Raw genomic sequence first — 14,164 nt, 5'->3', positions numbered from 1 at the left:
TGCCATGGTAGGATGGGAGCGCTTATCTTGCAATGCACCAACTATTAAGGCAAGTTGTTAACAGATGGAACTTTGTTTTCCATTTGTCGTATCTCATTTGCGTTTAGGGTAAAATAAGGGTAAACTGCAAATGTAAAACGGGAGATAAAACGCATTCACGCGCACACACAAGGGGGCACGCACGCACAAGCACATGCAAAGATGTTCCTCAAAGTTATACCCATCACTTCTCTTGATTCCTAGATCCTCAAGCGTCCCATGCTGGCCCTGCGCCAGGATTGAGTGACTTCATTTTGAGAAGGTGCATTTTTTTTCATAAAATATAATTGCTGGATTGACCACGCATAGCCTCGGAAAGGCTAAATAACAACAGCATAAGGCTACAGTTTCAAAATCCCCAATTTTTTTTGCTATAAATCAAAGCGTCTATAGCACTAGCAGAGTGCTAAACATTTTCGTTATTTATCACCATGGGGATAGCAGGGGGAGGCGTGTGGAATCAGCTGTTAAAGGCTTTTGTTTTGTAATAACAGCCTAAGCGATAGTCAAATGTATCTCCGCCACTAACTGTTGTTTTGCTATCTTTCTATAGATACATTAGCTTAAACAGAGGGGCCAAAAATAAAACTGAGGGGGCAAAGACCCCTTTTGATGACAGGTACTGTTCCGTGCCATTCCAAGGGGTGACTTAAACGAACACATCATTTAATTATTATCCATCCTTGACCAAATTGTGTGTCAAGAATTATCGAACAACAAATTGTTAATGAACTCCAGTCTTTTGGAAGAGAAACTGGACCTCATGTTATCTGCTGATGACCGTCTCAAATTCCATCCAGATGTGAGGGACACTTGGTCCCTCTCCGTTTGATAGATTTGATGTGTTAGATATGTGTATCGTCTAATTATCTACAGAAAAATATTAAACTAATGGCCAATTTATGAGTTTATGAAATGTAGAGGGCATGTATGTCTGTGTGAGATTAAGTCTATTAAATTCGACTACTAAAGAAATAAATCTCCCCCTCTAAGAACTATGGCGGGGGGGGACGGGGGGGGGACGGGGGGGGCGGCGGAGAGCCCAGACAGTCAGACTGATGCTCAGATGTTTGTTCAACCCGCCATGGAAAAAGCGTTGCGTGTTTACACAAGACTTGGTAGCTAGTGGGCCGGAGGAGCCTACTGCGCTTATTCAAAACATTGTTTCACAAGAGGACTTCAAAAAAAGTAGTTGCCCATAAATGGATGGCTCCATTAGAGATGACATTATCAAATGCAACACAGTGCGCTCCTCTCACAATGCAGTGGAACGGATCGTAAAACGCCAGCTCAGAGTCTGCTGCCATCCACCTCTCAACGGCCGTGGTAATGTGGAGCTCTGAAGGGCACTTCACGTACCCATGACCTCAGCAGAACACTCTGTCGGTGGACGTGTTGTTGTGGCGGACCGGCTAATGCCTTGGAGATTATACTTAGTGGAGATGTTCTTCGGTAATAATCAATCACCGTGGCCTAGCTTTTTCGACACAAGTCTCTTGCGGGTGTAAACATTTCTCTCACACTATTTCCCGATGGCAGGTGAGCGCCTGGGTTATTTCCCGTCCCTGGCAACAGTTGGCCAACGTCAAAGCGGACCACTGCCTGAACAGTGTGGCGCAACACCAAGCTACGACTGCTGTTACAGATATAAACAGATGTGAACTTATACAGAGCCACCTTTTGTATTGTAAGCAACAGGATCTCTTCACTTGGATTTGCTCTGAGTGGGGTAGATGTGATCAAAATATTAGCTCTTACAATCTTTGTATATATAAATCGGACATTTTTGCAATTCATTATGATTTATTATTCTATTCTATCCATGTTTTCCTTTGTCATGTGGAGACAGCCAATCAAACAATGAAATAAACCAATGTCTGTTATCCAGCACTTAATTATAACCTTGATGAGTCTTTGGTTTTTATGCAATTCATGGATTATCTTGAACAATCCACCTTAGACCTAACCATACAGTGTGTCATTTCGCAGGATGGTCTCTTGACTTCCAAAGTCTGGCAGAGTGGCATTTAAAGATGAGAGAGCTGCTATTTTGGTCACGGCAAATGTGGGTTTTAAAAGTCCTTGAAAAGTATGCTTAATAAGATGGCAAATGAGCTCAGACTTGCTGTTGAATCTGAGTGGCAGATGTCTCAGAGAGAGTCACTACAGATGATCCTGCTTCCTCACGGTGTCTCTATCTACAAGCAGAACAACGACCACCCCCACAATGAATAAGGACCATTATATTCATATCTCCCAAGAGAAAACCACAACATACCCTTGGCTCCTCACCAAGCCGACGATATTGTGCTTCCAATGCATATTTTGACCCATCGCATCTGATCCTCATATGTCTGCAACTTATTGACAGGAAACGTGGGATGGGCCTGCCAAAGCACTGTCACATACTGCAAACAGACGTGATTAACAATGAGCTATAATATGGGTTTAATATGACATCATGGAATGAGAACGTATTACACCATTATGCTCTTTGATTAGTCTGATAAATACTAGGGTATTGGTAAGAATTAGATACGTTTAAAATATATGCCACATCTTGTTTAAATATTAAATCTTGTGTCTTACCTAAAATATATCAATAAATGTACATCAAACTACAACTTGTTTTCAACAGATTTGATTGTCCAATTTTTAAAATCGTTTTACTTTCATCCTACACTCCCTGACGCAATTTTATCATGTCTACACACCCCTCTCTATTTCCCCACTTCTTTCTCTCTCTGCTTCCCCTCCCTTCCTTCATACTATCACAGACTCCCACAAACAGAGGTGGGTGTTTTTTTGTTTTTTCTGCATCCTCCCACACTCTCAGCACCCCCCTCCCCACCAACCCTCTTCATCTCTACGCTCCTGTCCCTCTTTCTCTCCCTATCCATTTCTTATATTGGTCTGCGTACTGCAGACATGATGAGGCGAACAGCAGCAGCACTCTGCATATACTGTTTCACTCTTGTGTCCTACCTGCAACAGACCACGGCAGGCTGGGACGAAGAGCCGGCAGCCCTCCACTGGACTATGGGAGCTGAAGGCCCCTGTGCTGTGACTCTGACCCCCGCGGGCACCTGTGGACAGGACCAGGACACGTGCACCTACTGGGTTCACCTGCCGCCCCTCACTGTTCAGCTCCCCAAACAGCTGAAGGATCTGGACGAGATTGTGAAGGAGATCCAGAGGCTGAAGGACACTGTGGATCAGCTCAGAAGGAGCTGTGGGGATTGTACAGGGAACCAGAATGAGAGAGGAGAGGAGGCGACACCGAGGGACCGAGAGAGGGGTAAGGATAACCACCCACAGCAGAGCTTGGCGAGAGTTTCAGAGACAAGGAATAGGACGAGGGAAGAGTGGGGAATGGACAAGGTGGAAGATTGGGTGTCTGGAAACACAGACCCAGGCTGGGAAAAGGCATTGGAGGACAGAGGCAGAGAGAAAATAGTAGACCAGCGAGGGAAAGATAAAATCGTTAAGAAAGAGAGAGAGAAAGAAGGAAGTGAGGAAGGAGACAAGGGAAATAAAGGTGTAGATAACAGCAGGCAGACAGGACAGGCTGTCGACCGGAGTACATTTAGAGAGATAAGCGCCCCAGCTGGCAGCAGAGAGGATGAGGTGAGGGGAAAGATAGCTGGCAAAGAGAAAGACAGAAGAAAAGAGGTACAAACTGAGAAAGAGGAAGAATCCGTCCAAGGAAAGGAAATGCTGAAGAATATGAGGAGGGATGATGACAAAGACAGGGAGGAAATGGGGACTACAGGGAATGGTGGGCATCTGTGGAGTGATCCAAATGAGATGCAGAAAGAAGGAAAGCCTTCGGGCAAGGTCTGGGAGAGGGATGAGGCGCGGCCGAGAGAGGACCGTACCGTGACCAACACACCGCCACACCGCCAAGAGAAAGAAACGGGACGGGAGAGAAACTATGACAAACCAAAGCTAGATGACGTCACTGGGAGGAACAAGGATGAACATACAACAACGAGTGGAGGAGAGGGGGCTGGAGAGAAGCTGAAGGAGGAAAAAAAAGAGGGTGATAATACAGGGCTGAGAGGACAGAAAGTCAGCAAGACACCTAGATCTGAGCTAGTCACTCAACGTACACCTCAGGCTAAGACACCTAGATCTGGACTAGTCCCTCACCGTAAACCTGAGACCAAGACACCTAGATCTGGACTAGTCCCTCAACGTAAACCTGAGACTAAGACACCTAGATCTGGACTAGTCCCTCACCGTAAACCTGAGACTTGGACACCTATATCTGGACTAGTCCCTCTTCGTAAACCTGAGACTAAGGCACCTAAAACTGGACTAGTCCCTCAACGTAAACCTGAGACTAAAACACCTAAATCTGGACTAGTCCCTCAACGTAAACCTGAGACTAAAACACCTAAATCTGGACTAGTCCCTCAACGTAAACCTGAGACTAAAACACCTAGATCTGGACTAGTCCCTCAACGTAAACCTGAGACTAAAACACCTAGATCTGGACTAGTCCCTCAACGTAAACCTGAGACTAAGACACCTAGATCTGGACTACTCCCTCACCGTAAACTTCAGACCTGGACATCTACATCTGGACTAGTCCCTCACCGTAAACCTGAGACTAAGACACCTAGATCTGGACTAGTCCCTCAACGTAAACCTGAGACTTGGACACCTAGATCTGAAATACAGAATCATGTTACACCTGAAACAAAGACCCCTCGATATGAACTAATAACTCCACATAAACCTGAGACTAGGACACCTGGATCTGGACCAGCGAATCAAGGCCCAGGTCTACTTCACAAGCCAGGGGAGCTTCCTCCCTACAAAACTAAAGCAAACCGGTCCACATCCGAAATAAAACCAGGACTAAGAATCCAGACACCAAGGAAAGAAGGGACGATCCCAGGCACTGTGACTGACTTGAAGACCAAGGAATGGTTGTTCATGACCACATCGGCAGCTAGCTCAATGAGGAGAACTGGACAGCCAGGGACTGTAGCCACTTCCACCTTGAAGCCACAGGTTAGCTCCTACAATAGCATTGGTTCAGCATTTGAGGTTCTGACACCCTTTTACTCTAGTCATAGTTTGCCCACTATCTTGAATTACAAGACCACCACCACAAGTCCTTTCACTACTACAGTGAAGACCCTCTTAAAATTTAAACCAGATCAGAGGGCCAAAGTATATCAAAAGCCCAAACAACAATCAAAACCTAAACAGGGTCATCCAAAAAAAGTATCCTCTGATAATAAGAAAGACAGAATCCCTTTCCCTAAGGAAGAGATGGAAAGGAAACGCACAAGGCCGGCTCCCACTGATCTAGATTCCAACACACTATCTAATTCTGGCAAAAAGTCTGCAGTCAACACCAAGCCTGTTCTGGGCTTACAGCCAGCCTCCCATCCAAAGCCTAAGCCTCCGTCTAAGAATCCAAAAATTCATCTGAATCATTCTACAACTAATTTGACCTCAAACCAAAGGCCAAAATCTGACCACAAAAAAGAAAAACCTGATATCGACCATTCAACAAATGAAAAGCCCCAAAATAACCAAGGAACTAAGCCTAACCAAAGTCCTAAACTAAGCGGTGGACCACAACATAAAAAAGATTTAAAAAGTTCTACACCAAAACGTAAGCCGGGAAGTGTATTAGAGTCTGATATTGGTAAAAATATTTCGCCTGATCCGGATGCTGACCCAGATCTAATCCTTTTATCGACCAAAAAGTCGATATATAATTCAGGATCAATTGCACCTGTCACCGAACCAAATCGGCAAATACTAGTTGATGCAGAATATAAACAAGGCCGGTCACTAATAGGCCCCAATCATAATCTTGATCATATGACAGCACCGCCATATCCCAAACCTGATCCAAAAGCCAAGAGAGGGTCGGACAAAGTCCCCAAAGAGAAGCCTCCACACAGAGCCAGGACAGACGGAAGTGATGGACATAATCCCGAAATACCAGCAAGGTTAAAACCAAGACCTGTAGTAAAACTTAATCCACACAACACAGGAATGAGTTCTGACAAAGTGAAAAGGATTGGACCCACTGCCATTCCTGTCCGCATTGATGTGGAATCATCCCAAGGCAACATGGAAGTTTCCACCGGGAAAATGCGTATTTGCACACAGAGCCCAGAGACCTCCACTAGTCATTATGCACAGGGGGTGACAGTCTCCGATTTCAAATCAAAGGCAACTACCCAATCAACTACTAGCCCAAGGCTGAACTACATACCTGAAGATAACGTTCCTCTGATAGCATCTACAGAACCAAACGCAACAGCTAGCTCAGACACAACAGAACAGCCCGATGTGTCTGCTAACAGCTCCATAGAGAATGTCATCCCCCCTCTCAGCCCAGGACAAACCAACCCACGACCCGGGACCATTCCCACTCCCAGCCCGGGAGATACCAACCCAGGGTCCAAGACCACCCCCAGGCCGGGAGATACCAACCCAGGGTCCAAGACCACCCCCAGGCCGGGAGATACCAACCCAGGGTCCAAGACCACCCCCAGGCCGGGAGATACCAACCCAGGGTCCAAGACCACCCCCAGGCCGGGAGATACCAACCCAGGGTCGAAGACCACCCCCAGGCCGGGAGGTACCAACCCAGGGTCCAAGACCACCCCCAGCCCGGGAGATACCAACCCAGGGTCCAAGACCACCCCCAGGCCGGGAGATACCAACCAAGGGTCCAACACCACCCCCAGGCCGGGAGGTACCGACCCAGGGTCCAAGACCACCCCCAGGCCGGGAGATTCCGACCCAGGGTCCAAGACCACCCCCAGCCCGGGAGATACCGACCCAGAGTCCAAGACCACCCCCAGGCCGGGAGGTACCGACCCAGGGTCCAAGACCACCCCCAGCCCGGGAGAAACCAACCCAGGGTCCAAGACCACCCCCAAGCCGGGAGATACCAACTCAGGGTCCAAGACCACCCCCAGACCGGGAGGTACCAACCCAGGGTCCAAGACCACCCCCAGGCCGGGAGGTACCAACCCAGGGTCCAAGACCACCCCCAGGCCGGGAGATACCAACCCAGGGTCCAAGACCACCCCCAGACCGGGAGGTACCAACCCAGGGTCCAAAACCACCCCCAGGCCAGGAGATACCAACCCAGGGTCCAAGACCACCCCCAGACCGGGAGGTACCAACCCAGGGTCCAAGACCACCCCTAACCCAGGACATTCCAACTCATGGCCTTGGACCAGCCCTACAATCATCACCAACCTAGGACACAATATCCCAGGACGAATCACCACCCTAAGCCCAGGATACAATAACCCAGGTGACAGTTACAAAGGTGATAGTAACCCAGGTCAAAGTATACAAGAGACAATTAACCCAGGCTACACTAACCCAGGCCACAGCAACCCAGGTCACAGTAACGCAGCTGACAATACACCAGGCCACATTAACCCAGGCCACACTAAGCCAGGCCACACTAGCACAGGCCACAGTAACCCAGGCCAAAGTAACCCAGGTGAAGATTACCCAGGCCAGAGTAACCCAGGTGACGATAACCCAGGCCAGAGTAACCAAGGCCACAGTAACCCAGGTGACGATAACCCAGTCCAGAGTAACCCAGGCCACACTAACCTAGGAGAACCTAGTAACCCGGGCCATACTAACCCTGGCCGCCGTGACCCAGGCCACACTAACACAGGTGGCATTAACCCAGGCCACACTAACACAGGTGGCATTAACCCAGGCCACACTAACACAGGTGGCATTAACCTAGGCCACACTAACACAGGTGGCATTAACCCAGGCCACACTAACACAGGTGACAGTAACCGAGTCACTATCGGAGGCGGTATTAACCCAGGTCTCCATAACCCAGACCTCCATAACCCAGACCTCCGTAACCCAGACCTCCGTAACCCAGAACTCCGTAACCCAGACCTCCGTAACCCAGACCTCCGTAACCCAGACCTCCGTAACCCAGAACTCCGTAACCCAGAACTCCGTAACCCAGAACTCCGTAACCCAGAACTCCGTAGCCCAGAACTCCGTAACCCAGAACTCCGTAGCCCAGAACTCCGTAGCCCAGACACCCCTCACCCTTTGCCCCGGCCTGCCCTCCCGCACAGTCCAGGACGCACCAACCCAGGGCTCACCCTCACCCCCATTCCGTCAACTACTCCCAGTACACGTGAAATGCGGGTCAAAATCAACCAGGTGGTCGCGTTCCCCGATGCCAGCCTGCATGTAAAGCCCCAGAATGAGCTCATGGAAAAGACTCCTCCAAAGGTCAGCCTCAAGCAGGGAGGGAAAAAGCCCCACTCAACAGATGGCCGGCACCCGATTTTCCCATCATCAAAGCGTATGTATAATTAACAAGAATATAATCCTAGTGAAGATGGTTTTAACTGCAACACTTATTTTTGTCAGTATCTAATGTGTTTTTGTACCAGATGGAATAGTAGCTTGCATAGGAAACAGTGGAAATCATGAAATCATGTTAATCAGCCTAACTGTTAATAAGATAATGACCTAGACACTTATGACATATATATATATATATATATATATATATATATATATATATATATATATATATATTCACACACATACATATTTGTGAGTGCCAATTGAATATACTGATATATTTCAAAAGTAATATTAAAATATGATATAACATCAGAAACTATAACAATTCAATTATTGTCCAATTATCCCTTTGGATAATTGGACAATATTCTAGAAAAGAAGAAGAGTTATTGTTACATGTTTCATGTTTATTATAATTAACGATAATAACAATAATGATGATAACAAAAATGTCTGTATTCATCATTTTCTGTAGATTGTAGATTGCATTTTCTGTAGAATTACTATAAAATCAAACCACTTAATGTTGGAGATTTTTTAATTTGCCCACCATGTGTTTACCACATCTCTGAGCAGCGGGAGAAACGTGCAGGAATCCAACAGTGCTCTGGCTGACTCAGACTAAACAGCTGTAAGGCATCCTTTAACCGGGCCCTCCTCAGTCCAGTTTCGAGCTTGCAGCCAATGACAAACAAAGTAACAACTCAAAGTTGCTCAGGCCAAGCAAACCAGTTCATTTGACTTCAGACCAGTGGATATCCATTTAATGAACTTGTGTAAGCCGTTTTACGACCCAGGGTAGCTTTGGGCTTTTAATGTATAAAGGAATTTTGACCCTTTGCAGACCCATTATTTCTCCTCTCATTTCTCCTCTCCCTCTCTATCTCTCTCGCGCCCTTCCCCGTTAATGTATCTTGGTAAATAATTTTGGAGTGATTTGTATTCCTGACCTATAGTACCCAGGGCACCCAGGGACTGTTCCGAACATCTCAACAGAGGGGATCAAACAACCGGCCTCCACCTGGTGACCCCTGACCCCAGGTTGAGCTCCTTCCCCGTGTTCTGCGACATGGAGCACCAAGGTGGAGGTTGGACGGTCATTCAACGACGCCGGGACGGTAGCGTGAGCTTCAACCGGACGTGGGTCGAGTACAGCGAGGGATTCGGGGAAATGAACGGAGGAGAGTTTTGGCTGGGCAATGAGAAGATCCACTTGTTGACGCGGGCCAGGGACATGGTTCTCCGAGTGGAGCTGGAGGACTTCGAAGGGTTGAGAGAACACGCCGAGTACGGGAAATTCAGGGTGGCGAGCGAGAGGCAGCGCTACCGCCTGACCGTAGGGGGTTATTCGGGGTCCGCGGGCGATGCCCTTAGGTTCAGCAGAAACTACGACCACAACAACAAGGCGTTCACCACCCTAGACAGAGACAATGACCGATACCCGTCTGGTAACTGCGGGGCGTACTACAGCTCAGGGTGGTGGTTTGATGCCTGCATGGCAGCCAACCTCAACGGAAGATATTATGTAGGAAAGTATAAAGGGGTCAGAGATGGGATTTTTTGGGGGACATGGCATAACATTTCAACAGAGTATTATCTGACTAATGATAGGCAGTCTTTTAAAACGGTTACAATGATGATCAGACCCAAAGGGCATGAATTGTGAAATGGGCCTAATCGTTTTATAAGATTTAAAGTACGACCTTTCTACCACAAATTTATTCAACAAGCTATGGCTATATTAGGTGATTTAAAAGGGCCTATATCATACACCTACATTTTTCATCCAACACAGTCGATACAATGCTTCCCCCTCCTGGCATGATAGGGTATTTCAAAGGTTTAAGTGCACTGTATAACGAGTATAAACTGAATTTTGTAAGTATTTAGTCAACTTTATTTTTCTCATGGATTAAATATTATTTTCATTTTAATGTTATGTAAAGAAATGCTTTCTGGGGTGGATTTTTGTAATGGAGAACTGAAATTGAACATTTGTCAGTAAATACGGACGGACGCAAACCTCAGGTTATTCTCTGAGGATAAGTAAGACTGCTGAATTGAATTACTGGAATGTTTTGATGTATTAAATGATTTATGAATGATGATTTATGGCCTACACTTTTTATACATTTATTTTATTATGATATAAATAAAACTATAGTAGTCCATGAGTTTTTCGTTTATTTATTTATTGCTTCAACACAGTGGAATCGAAACTATCTGAAATCAACCGCATATTCAATGCTTAATTTGTTTTAATAGCTGCAGCGGCTTCTTGTCAATCGTATAGGACTCCGTTTCCCAGCAGTCTTTGCGTTTCGGGGACCGGAAAAACATGCGTACCATTCCATGGTTTCATTCAAGATTACCAAACAGTTGAAGATCTAAACATGGGCATATGTATGCTTGTTTTAACTTTGAGATGACTGTTTTAACTTGAGATGCGTTGATAATCATTAGCTTGTTTAATGCTTGTTTGATTGATTAAGATATCATTTGTGGTCTAGAAGAAGGGTATACGTAATATTACATGTGGTGGAACCCTGTCTGCCCTTGGCAACGACGATGTTTTGGTCCATAGCAGGTCGTTGTGTTGGAAGGGAGTTCATAACGGCATGCCAAAAGACAATCTCACTTTCAATTGTAAATTCAAGTCTTCCGACTACGTTCAGAACCCTATCCACCACTCCATGTACGTTTAGCGACAGCACCGGTGGACGGGAAAGGCAGGTCCTGGGGAAATGGGATTTTGTCGTAGACCCATACTGTACGGTGCTCTCCCGTTTGGGTTGCAGTGTCGCAGTGAGATCGCTGGATCCACATGACTTTCCTCAAGCGAATCAAGCCTTTATTGTAGTTTACGGATCCAGCATCGAGCAATGTGTGAAGCTTGATCTGTTTAAGGTGCACTACGATAGTCAAAATAAAGAATTATCCATCCTGGCCGACAGGGTCACCAGCGATATCACCGTGGAGTTGACAACGTCTGTCAAAAGTAGTAAGTTGGCGGCTTCAATCAATTTAAAGAACATCATAACGTATTTATTTTTGTAAATAATATTTTCAATGGCTTTATTCCGATTTGTTTGTGCCCGTCAGATCTCAACATCGTCACTCACGGAGGAGGCGCTGTCCACATTCAAAACATGGAGTGTGACGTATGTAAGGTACAGACGGGGCAAGGAAGCTGCACTCTACAGTCGGTCAAGGTAACTCTTTCTCAACCAAGGTATATTAATTGTAACCCTGAGTAATGAAAATACGTGTATGTAGACTGGAAAGATGAGATTGTTTGGCTTTATTGAGTTCTGCATGCTGGCGTGCATAAACATTGGGCATTCAGTTGTGTTGCCTCTCTCCCAGGGTCATGAGGTCGAAGTGCAGTCAGATGGAGGGCATGTTACTGGTATCGGCACTATCCATGGCAACGTAAACATCAGAACATCTGGAGACGGCGTATGTCCATGTCCACAGTAACTTATGCAAATATAGCGTTTTTCTCTTTCACACACTTAAGTGTTAAGTGTTGTTTAATATGCTAAATGTTTGTATATCTAATGGCAGTTTCCAACTATAGACAATTTAACACACACACACACACACACACACACACACACACACACACACACACACACACACACACACACACACACACACACACACACACACACATACATTATGTTAAAATGTCCATTTTGTTCGAGTTCAGTTTGGATGTCCAGTGGGAATCCCAGCAGGACATGATGTACAACAGTGTGTTTGTGTGTGTGTGTTCCTTTTGCAGGCGGTGGATGTGAAGAAGCTCCAGGGAACGGTGATGCACGTGTCCACGGAACGCGGTCCTCTGAAAGTCAAAGCCATCTACGCAGAGTCCACATCTGTCTCGTCCTCCTCTGGGACAGTGGAACTGGGACATGTACACGGTGAGGCCGAGAGAACAACAACCGTCCCTCGGTCTCTGAAAGTGGACATAGAAAAGAGCACTGCTTCCTTATGTCGTATCTCAAGTCAAGCTCTTTTCAAAGTTACACAAAAATGCTGTTAACAAGGTAACAAGACAAAATAGGGAAATTATTGAAATTGTTTTTTAATTAAAAATACTTTTTTGTGATAATGTTGAACAAATATAAGAGGAACATGAACCCATGCACATCTTGAACTTTGAAAAGTCTTGATGTTTGATATTGTGCTTGGCAGCATTCTGTTATCTCAGAATAACAATGTTTGTCCCTTTGGCCAGCGAAGGACTTGCGAGGCCTTGAGAGTAGTGAGTAATGGCTCTGCAATGTTGTTTTCCCTCCAAGATCGACAAGCCTAGCCACGCATGTCATCTTTTATTATCCTTTCAGTGACAAGCACAGGTGTTTATTATCAGTGGAATTGACCCGCCTTCTGTGTACAAGAGCGCTCAGTCAATGCTATTATTTACGCTTTTGTCATCTCGTCTTCTCATAGGCGAAGCGACCGTGAAGAGTGTTTCTGGGGACGTGATCATAAGTAAGTCTGGGTCTCCCTTCGCGTTGCAATGTCAAATCAATACTTCCGTCTATTTAACGCAAAACACAAATGCTGTATGTTCTTGTTTGTTTTTGCATTGACAGATGGTTCAAGTGGTTCCCTGGATGTGTGGTCCGACAGCGGGAACATTGATGCGTACGTTGGGGAGAGTGGCAGTGCTAAAGTCTTCAGCCAATCAGGTGAAACGTGGAAGTTAAAGCATCACATTTTAGATCTTTAACCATGTCGATCCACCACCGTTGACTCACTCTTCCTCTTCCTCCCTCTCGATGTTGTGTGGATCAGGGGCCGTATGTGTCCGTGTCCCCTCCTCTCTGAGAGCACGGGCGGACCTTGTTGGAGCCTCAGTGGAGGTCAGCCCAGAGGTCACTCTGCAGGAGGCCAGCCGCAGGGTCAGCGGAGGTCAAACCCAGGTGACAGGTGAGGCGTCTGCTATACCTGCCATGTAGGTGGGCTACAAAATACTACTATGCAATTTTTGGCACTTATTATCACAATACTACAATATGACAGTACTTTATCATATTGTTTTTACTACAAATATTATGATTCTGAAACATTGTTTTTACATAGTTTATCCTTGGGCTCAGCAAACACAAAAGCATTACATGGTAGACACAATGGTTCTGTCCAATACCATCGTCATCTGCCCTGTGCACTGCAGGTACGACTGGTCACTATTAAGACGTTTTTCGTTTTCAGGGTATGTGAACGGTAACCCCGGGACGGAGCAGAGCATTACAGCTGAAGCAGGACAAGGTGTGGTCACCCTGAAGACACAGAGTTGGTTCCAGTCCCTCCGGCTGCAGGGCAGCTAAGGCAAGAGCCTCGTAAGGGGGCTGCCCCACAGCCAAGAGGACCTCTATTTATATGCAGTCTGGCAGCAGACACAACTCAATCATCAGCATCCTGGTCATTGATTGGTCCATTGCTGAGGTATTTAATAAACCTGGGCTGGAGTTGGGAGTCATTGGCGAAGTCCGAGTGCAGAGTTGTGACGTCAGTTTATGAGCATTGGTTTACAATGATGGACTTGACAGAATTTGTGTGTTTGTGTGTGAGAAATTACTTAAGAATGTATTGTAATGTGTAACTATTGTAATAATAAAGAATAAACATACTGTCACTGAAACATTTTATATAAGTATTATCACAATGTAAAGCAAATGTTGACAATATTCCATCACTTTGAAATGTAACAGTGCAGTCTTAGGAAAGAAAATTGAGACTAACAAAAAAAACATTCTGGTTTCTA

General features: G+C 45.9%; 2 protein-coding genes across 3 annotated transcripts; both read left to right on the top strand.

The window, feature by feature from the left end:
* The first annotated feature begins 2,881 nt into the window (after positions 1 to 2,881).
* Positions 2,882 to 10,496, top strand: LOC115551004 (mucin-12). Its single transcript, XM_030366444.1, has 2 exons — positions 2,882 to 8,380; positions 9,345 to 10,496. Exons 1-2 carry the CDS (start codon positions 2,968 to 2,970, stop codon positions 10,052 to 10,054), a joined length of 6,123 nt encoding a protein of 2,040 aa, XP_030222304.1. The 5' UTR covers positions 2,882 to 2,967; the 3' UTR covers positions 10,055 to 10,496.
* A 205-nt stretch (positions 10,497 to 10,701) lies between these two features.
* Positions 10,702 to 14,048, top strand: fam185a (family with sequence similarity 185 member A). 2 transcript variants are annotated; one of them, XM_030366552.1, is made up of 9 exons: positions 10,702 to 10,791; positions 11,343 to 11,389; positions 11,491 to 11,600; positions 11,755 to 11,847; positions 12,176 to 12,314; positions 12,847 to 12,888; positions 12,993 to 13,088; positions 13,195 to 13,329; positions 13,612 to 14,048. In XM_030366552.1, coding segments are annotated over exons 1-9 (780 nt in total). In that variant the 5' UTR covers positions 10,702 to 10,789; the 3' UTR covers positions 13,728 to 14,048. The 2 variants fall into 2 exon arrangements, with proteins under 2 accessions (XP_030222412.1, XP_030222411.1); XM_030366551.1 differs by having other exon boundaries at positions 10,702 to 11,389.
* The last annotated feature ends 116 nt before the right edge of the window (positions 14,049 to 14,164 follow it).

Source organism: Gadus morhua, chromosome 9 (genome assembly GCF_902167405.1).
Source record: "Gadus morhua chromosome 9, gadMor3.0, whole genome shotgun sequence".
Classification (NCBI taxonomy): Eukaryota; Metazoa; Chordata; class Actinopteri; order Gadiformes; family Gadidae; genus Gadus; species Gadus morhua.
The sequence above is the reverse complement of the archived record's forward strand: the minus strand, read 5'-3'. Positions and strand labels throughout refer to the sequence as shown.